At 31.9% G+C, this 8,705-nt stretch overlaps 1 protein-coding gene across 6 annotated transcripts in view; it reads left to right on the top strand.

Annotated features, from left to right (window-relative positions):
- Positions 1 to 1,802: 1,802 nt before the first annotated feature.
- The window catches only part of LOC108692564 (heparan-sulfate 6-O-sulfotransferase 2), a 199,525-nt gene continuing 192,622 nt past the window's right edge, over positions 1,803 to 8,705 (top strand). For 5 of the 6 annotated variants that reach the window (XR_001931991.1, XR_001931992.1, XR_001931993.1 and 2 more), the window contains exon 1: positions 1,899 to 2,660. Coding sequence is in view for 2 of the 6 variants with exons in the window: in XM_018200872.1 (XP_018056361.1) it covers positions 2,135 to 2,660 (526 nt within the window). In the remaining 4 variants the exon portion in view is untranslated. Of the gene's footprint in view, positions 1,875 to 1,898; positions 2,661 to 8,705 lie in introns of those variants that run through there. The other variant, XR_001931994.1, reaches the window with a different exon arrangement.

Genomic DNA, 8,705 nt, shown 5'->3' with positions numbered 1-8,705 from the left:
TATATATATGTATATATCGATTTTCAAATAGAGCGTTAAAGTGTTACCAGATAAGATGGCTGACTCCCTGCCGCACGGATCTCTCTCCTCTAACTCATAAGTTGATTTCGTCTAGATATTCATACGTTTATGTATTTACGTATACATAACCTCATTTTTTTAATCCGATCTTATTTAGATGATCTTATTTAGATGTTTTGGACTGGCAAAATAAATTTACTGCGATATCAACAATTTGCAACACAATACAAAATTATATTGAAAACTAATTACAAAATTATGACATAATCAGATTATATATTTATTTTCAAATTAAATTCACGCTATAAGAATAAAAATTACAATGAATTATTAATATTGTATACCAAATTTATGTATATATTGCACTTACATTTTCAATATTATTTCCTTTCCGTTTTTTATTTACAAACTACATTTTTAATAAAAATTGGAAAGTTTTCAGAGTTATTCTCAACCAGCAATATACTTCAAAACTTCAAAAAACTAAAAATATTGTTTTTTAATCAATAAGATTAATAAATTAGAGGATAGAGTTATGTTAAAAGTATCAAATAAGTTTGATACGAATTCTATGTATGATATGCATTCATATGTATCATACTTTCAGAATGTGCTCAAACCTTGCTCAAGTGTCTTTTTATCCTTGTTGCTTACCAAATGTAGAACAAAGGTAACATGATGCCTGAAATTTACTCGGGGAATTTAAATGCGCCCCCCCTCCATGATAAAAAGCATAAAGTAACTAAAGGCTGAAACTGATATGATTGGTCGACAAAAGTTACGCTTACGCAAGTTACGCCTCATGTGACAGCACCCTTAGGTGAAACGCAGCTTACATATATGGGGCATTCTGTTTCACGCATAATGTCCATAATGCATCATTTATCCTTACAAGGAACGATGCAGCATGCGCATCATGTTGAGAGTATATCCTCATAAAGAAAATTTTCCAATCGCATCTCTCTTATACTTCCGGCATATCAGCGCGATATTTGTCGCGCGCGATCCAATGAGTGTACAGCTTTATCAATGTTTTCATTCTAAAGGTATACTCTCATTGGATATCGCACGCGACGAACATCGCACTAGTGTACCGGAGCTATTATAAAAATGCACGTAAAATGTGATTGGATAATTTTCGTTATGCATTACGTTTATGTAGCTATGCAAGTTTGTGTGGATATACTCTGGAAACGGAACGCAGCCATGGATAGAATCTCTAGTTGTTATACAATGGCAACGCCACTAAAGCGAGGAAATACAGACTCTTGTATAATGCATAATACATAAGAAAATAAACCAATTAAAGTCCTCTATTTCTTTCCTTTCTATGAAATAAAGAACTTTGATTGGTTGAATTTCTTATGTGTTATGCATTATGTAAAGCCGATTCTACATTAGTTGCAAGCTGATCGCAAATTTATTGCGACAGCCAATCTAAAACTTGCATTTTGAAATCAACGCTTCATATTAGCTATTATAACAAACTTGCGATCAGCTTGCAATTAATGTAGAACCGGCTTAAGGCCGGAGTTCACATCTTGACGGAAAAGCGGAAAGCAGAAAAGCGGAAGCCAATCGGAACTCGTAGTAATAGTAGTATATTTCGCTTGTTTGCTTCTGTCTTTTCGCGAGTTCTGATTGGCTTCTCCGCTTTCCGTTTTTCCGTCAAGATGTGAACTCGGCCTAAGAGTCTGTGTTCCCCGCTTAACGTATCAGAAGTTTGGAACCTCTGGGCTTATCTCAGCCATCTCAGTTTCTCTCTTAATTGTATAAATGTAGTTCGTGACTGCCTGTGCGCTATAAGTGCGACAAGTTTTGTTAAATAAGTTTGATATGCAATCGTTATCAAAGTAAAATATATTTTCTAATTATTCCTCTACATCTATGCTATTGAAATATAGTGTGATTTCTAGTATTCCTTGGCAGATAAATTTTTCAATCGAGTGTTTTAAGCGAACTTTTATTTTTTTTTTGTCATGGCTGATACACTCGAGTGTATTTACAGCCGGATCGTGTCAGTGTGCGATGGTAAACGTCAATTATACTCAACAGTTCGTTAAGAGTTGGTGAAGTTGCTAGTATCAAGCAACGTGAAACATGGGTGACGATAATGGGCAAACAAACGAGTATCGATGCGGAGATAGGCGCTACTATTAGCGAGCTGGAAGTGCTCGTCGCATCGGAGACGCAGCAGGGTGAAAAGGAAGACGAGGGAGAGGGGAAGGAAAATATATACGACGGAAGGTCTGCGACGAGAATGGAATCGCGGCACCCACGCAAGAATCGTCTACGTAGCATCGTCGGGATATGTCTGTTCCTTGCGCTGACCGGGATCATTTACCTGGGCTATTTTTGTCCCGATCATGTGTGCGCTTTGACAAACCGCGAGATCAGGGAATCTATTGGATTGTCAGAGAGCTTGTCCATCGCCCATGGATCACCTGTCGCTGGTTCCGCTGCGCTCTCTTCAGTTTCCATTGAGCTTGATAGAAATGGTTTGCTCTCGGTACATCCCGCCTTCAAGCTACAGAGCATCCAGGGTAGTCTAGGCTATGATGACATCTTTGCCAATGACACCTTTCAGTTTGATATCAATGCTCACGATGTTATGGTCTTCCTTCACATACAAAAAACAGGTATGTCAAGGAAGTTCCAAATTGCCATGTCTATTGAAAACAAATTTTAAAAATGTTACAAATAATTGAAATATAATGCTCGTAGCTTAGTTGCACAGCAATATTAGAAAGACAGCCAAAGAAAAAAGATAAAGATAATAAATTTAAGTAATATAGTAAATAATTTATTCTCTAATAATTTAAAAAGACAAGAAAGCTTTGTATTTAGTCTTTATCAGCATGATAAACAATAATCAAATAAAAATAAAGATGTTGACACTATAAAGTTATATTGAAGAGACTTTAATGTTAAAATGAACAGATTGTAAATGAATAGACCAAGTAAAAGTCAACAGTAACAGTAAATACAGAGACAATAAAAACTATGTCAAAAGTCAGATAACAAGTGTCTGTTTGCGCTGCTTGAAATCTCCAATAATTTTTGAACTTAAAATGAGATAGACACATATTTGGGCTTTGAAAAAAAAGAAAGAAAAGAGTGCTGAATACAAAAAGTGCAGTAATACAAATAGACCTAATATAATAAAATTATAAATAATAAGAATCTTATTTTTAGACTGTACGTATATAAGAACACAACTAATAAGAAGTAGAAATTAAATACCTACAACAGTTAAATCTTTAATACTTAAATAATTCAGTGTGAATTATATATCAGTAGTCAAGGTGTATCATTTTAATTGACGCACTAAAATATCTCTTAAACAGTGCATTTTGGAGAAAAATGTTTCAGACAAAAGTTATATGATTTGAAAGGGGACATAGATAATAAGATAGTGCTATTGATTTAACCTTAGAAAGTTATTTGAAGGTCATATAGAGGTCATCAATTTCTTAAATAGAATCCCATATTTCATTCTTGTAGCTTACAAAAGCTTTCCAGAACATGTTATAATGAAATTATTTTTAATTAAGTACTTTTCAAGTTATAAGCTTCAAAGGTACAACACCGCATCAATATTATCCAAGGTGTCTGATTGATGGTTAAAAACCTCTTGAAAGTTGTTCAGGATCATGACTTAGGTAACATTTATCAAAATCAAGACCATTGGAGGTTGTATCTCTTATTTTCATTTTTACATAGAAATGTAATTTTTAGTGCAAAAATAAAAATAAAAGGAACAACCTCCAAATCTTAATCTTGACAAATGTTATCCAGATCATAGTCTTGAATAACATTCAAGAAGTTTTAGCTATTGATGCTGTAATTTGCAAACCTTATAACTCGAGAAGAACATTAAAATGAACTTAATTATAATGTTTTGGAAAACTTTCAAGATTATAATGTTTTGGAAAACTTACAAGAATATGCAATGAAATATATGGAATTCTATTTAAGAAATTGATGACCTTCAAACAACTTTTCAAAGTCGAATTAATAGCACCATCTTATGTCCTCCTCCAAATCATATAACTTTTAAATTTGTCAAACGTGGCTTAAATATACAATATATAAATAAAATAGCAAAAAAGCCACACGCTGAATGTCGTTAGCGAAAGTCATATATTTAAAAATTCCTCAAATTGACATAAATAAACATAAACGTTTCGGCCAAGATGTTATCTTCAGTATGTAAAATAATTAAATAAGTAAAATAATAAAGTTACAACAAAATTAATTACATAAATAAACGCAGAACATAAAATAATTGATTTTCTAGCAAGAGTTGAGCCAATTAATTCGATCAATTAATTCGTCAAGTTAATCCTCATGTATTTGATCTAATTAAGATTGCAGTGTATCAAATTTACCAAATTCTATGATATCAGACAAAAAAAAATGTGCGAAAATAATGAAGACACAACAATTTTGATTCAACGTGATAAAATAAATTCCTTTAGACCAAAGATACGAGGATTAATAACATCCAGCGTGTGACTTTTTTGCTATTTTATTTATATATCGTATAGCTTTTTACATTTTTCTTTAAAATGTATTCTTTAAGAGATATTTTGGTGCGCCAATTAAAACACCCTGTATATACATGCATATGTGTATTATAGTTATACGAACTATAATAAAATTATAGTAAAAATGACCTTATAATAAAAATATCATCAAGTCGAATAATAAAAGCAAGTCCCTAGAATTAATAAAATTGCGATAACTTCGTCAGTCAGAGGCGAGAATTATACAAAATCCAAATTCAAGTTTATGATAAAACGTTCCAAAAATTGTAGAAATAAAAAATTTTAAAAATAGTCGATTTTATAAGAATAAAACTTAATTAGTTAAGACACTAAAAAGAAAAATACAATTAAATGAACTAGAAAAGAATATTATAAATTAAAAAAATTAATTATGAAATTAAAATCATGTGAAAAACAAAAGAATGATTAAATTAGAAAAAATAAAAAATAATTAAAACGTAAATCAGAAAAAATAATAAATAATTTACAAACTTTAGGCCAGTCACTTTAGTATTTAAAAAGGAAAATAATTGCCAATAGACTATTTATTGATTTAAATGCTTTATTTAGGCGTAAATATTATAAGTTTCATTTCACGATTTCGGAAAATGGTAATATAAACTGGTACGATTTTTTCACTTTTTATGCTATATCTATGAAACTATATAGAAATTAGTAAAAGTTGTTCAATATTTTTTTTCCCTTTTTTTCGAATAATTTGAGATGAAGTGGAGCTCTGTGCGATAAATAATTTCGGAGATACAGTAGTTTCAGTGAAAAAAGGTGAAAAATGCCCATTTTTTATATTTTGCCTTCGCAAATGTTTTCGGTGTCTCGGACAAGGAAAGTACATAGAACATTGTTTGAAGTAGACTTTATGACGAAAAAATGTGAGTATGAAGCTCTCTGTGATTAACAGAACTGAAGATATGAAGTTGTGAAGTTGGGAAATCGATTTTTCTTAGATATCCACTTTTTAATTTATAAATTGCTCTTTGCTTACACAGAAATTTTTTCTTGTACCAAATAAGTGCTCAACACCTTCTTACATACAATTTTGAAAATACCGCCTCTTTTTATAATATGGCACGATCTTCCTGCGCCACTATTACGCGGCTAACGTTTCGCGCGGAAGATGTAAAATTTCATTGTAATTCCAATGAACACTTTTATCAAGTGTTATTCGAATCAAGGTTATTCGAATTGTTAGTAGATATTAATTGATATTGTTCCAGAACAGGTAAGCAAACTTTTTACACATTTGGTAAGCAAAAATATAAAGTAGTTAAATATATAAACAATAATAAACAGGTTATGTAGTCTGATGAATAATGACAAAAGAAGGAGAGTACTTTATGCGAAAAAGAATACGCTGATGCAAAAAGATCGAGTCAAGTTTCGAGAGATTCAATCATTTATACGTCGAAGTCAAAAGAGAGGAGATAATAAACATTTGCTCTTAGAAGGACTGACAAGTATTGTAATTCATGAGGCATGTCGCAAAAATTATTCACATTTACATGGAACTGTTGCTGCAAAATGAAAGAGAGAGCGTTCGGAAGAAGAAACTGCGTGAAGAAAAATCTTCTCGACTTTCTGCTTTTGATTTTATCAATTTGTGCTTCTTCTGTGGAGAAGATGCATCTGATAAATTTATAGCGAACATTCAAAAATGTAAAAAGCTTAGCGGTTTTTCTGTTGACATGGTAAAATCTAATAATATTAAAGAGAAATTAATGCAAAAAGTAGCTGAGATAAATGATGAATGAAGAGAAGTTATTATCAAACGTACGAACGTTGATTTGCCAAAGGTTCAGGCGCGGTATCATCGAAAATGTTATACTCAATTTTTAAAAGATACTAGATCGAAGCAAAGATTTTTTGAACGACCTGTTAGTGATGAACTAAAACAATAATGGATTACATTACATATTTTCTTTTCTCGAAATCAACAAAGAAAAGTACCAAGTTTTCTTTGGATGAGATTCTAGCGGATTATGATGGGCCTCGACCTTCTACAGATAAAATTATATACGCTCATTTACAGAAAAAGTATGGTAGTGATGTGTTAATATAAAATAACGAGAATGAAGAATCACAAACCAGTAATTTTAAAGATGCAGTACTACGAATTTTATCGAATGATTGGTGAATGAGAATGAAGACGAGCTTCTCAAAAAGGAGAAAATAATTAAGGCAGCAGCACAAATAATTGTTGACATACGTTCACAGATTTACAATATGAATGAATATCCATCTCCTGATAATTTTTTTGATCAAGCAGAAAACGATGTGCCAAAGTCTTTGCTTACATTTTTAGAAACTATTATATTGAAAGATAAACATTCTGAGAACTTAGAGAAGTGGAAATAGAAAATTTTAACTATAGCCCATGCCATAGTTTCTATAAAGCGATCTTTTCTGTCGTCCATCCAAATTGATTTATCTTCATTATTACTAAAAAAATTTGAGTCGAACTGTTAAATCTTCTTTCGGCAGGAATATCAGCTTCATACAAAGAGGCTACATTATTTGACGTTTTAGTTATCACACACCTATCTGAAAAATACTTGCCAAGCGGTTTTACCTAATTTATTTTCGATAACGTTTGCATGATGTTTCGATAACGTTTGTTGGATGGCTACAATACTTTGTATGCAATGGCAGGAATTCAATGTACAACTCCACGTGTTAAACACATAGTATCATTACTACATAATATCATTACAATTAATTCCACGATTGAAATCAATGCCATTATCGCTAATTGATAAATTTGGAGCAATTATAAAACTGACCAAAAGTCAGTTCATCTACCAAAAAGTGAAAAAAGAGGGCTTCACGATCATAAAAATGAAAAACTTGAAAATGGTATTATGAATTCTGTTAGAGGAATTTTTTTATTTGTAACAATGATTTCCTATGGCTTTATTTATAAAAAGTGGTGCCAAAGAGACGGCGGTGAGAAATCTCCTGGCTGAAATGGACATATGGAAACTATCACAAAGAGTCAGCCATATGAGGTCTCGAGTATTCTCTATTTATCTATCATCAATAATCTATCAAGTGACTATAACACTATTTACACGTCTTAATAACAGCTGTTGAGAGAAGCAAAAGTTTCGGATATGAATACTATATCGTAACATACGATCAATCTTTGTATTAAAAGCGATTATAGCTTGCAGTGGCAATAATTCACTCCTAAGAAGCATTACAGTACGGCTTTCATACGTCTTTTCTCGACTGTATAGGATATGTAAGGAATGGTAGTGGAATCGAAGATATGATAAAGTTAATATATGCACTTAAGTCCATTAAACATATCATGTTAAGTCATGCTTATTCTAAAGCTGTTCGCTGTCATTCATTTATTCGACTGGCTTTGATTAATATTTTTTTTTATTAAACCAAACGGAGCTTAGTGAAGACAAAGAAATGATGATGTACAAATTACTGATCCTGCGATACACAAAAAAGTAGCGCAAGAATCGATGAATAATGTTATAAATAATATTATAAACAAATTTACGCAAAAATTGAAGAAGAACTAGAAACGTACGGTCCTACCTACTCTGCTATTCGTCCAATACTTCAAGATGTCTACGTTAATGTTTCAATCCATATAAGCGAACAGATCTGGAACTTGGAAAGTTCATTATAGTTTACAAAAAATATTGCCATACTTTTGTGCGTGTGACTACTTCAATTACGCCAAATGTGGATATCTTTATCTTCAAGATGTGCTGGATATCAAATTTAAACCCCAAAAAATGGAGCTATTTATTAAAAAAGGCTACTGCATTATTCGTCGCTCAGACAAATTTTGGTCAAGGATTCCACCGGACGATAGAACAGATGTTTATGAGATCAGTTCATTTTACTTCAGGAATCACTCGCAGACGAGATACTACGTACTCTGTATTTGCAAAATGGTATTGGCAATTATGCCATTACATATCACACTAGGAGAAAAAAATTGAAGAATATCTTTTGTTAATTGTAAAATATCTTTTAGTGAGACATCGGAACAACATAAAGTCGCATAAGGATTCAAGAGCCTCTCGTATCGATCAAGATGACAGAGATGTCGAATTAATCATTAACTGGCTCACTGATTCATCATCATTCACC

This window comes from Atta colombica, unplaced genomic scaffold, assembly GCF_001594045.1.
Source record: "Atta colombica isolate Treedump-2 unplaced genomic scaffold, Acol1.0 scaffold77, whole genome shotgun sequence".
Taxonomy (NCBI): domain Eukaryota; kingdom Metazoa; phylum Arthropoda; class Insecta; order Hymenoptera; family Formicidae; genus Atta; species Atta colombica.
Note: the sequence above shows the minus strand (reverse complement) of the source record. Positions and strands in the feature narration are given on the sequence as shown.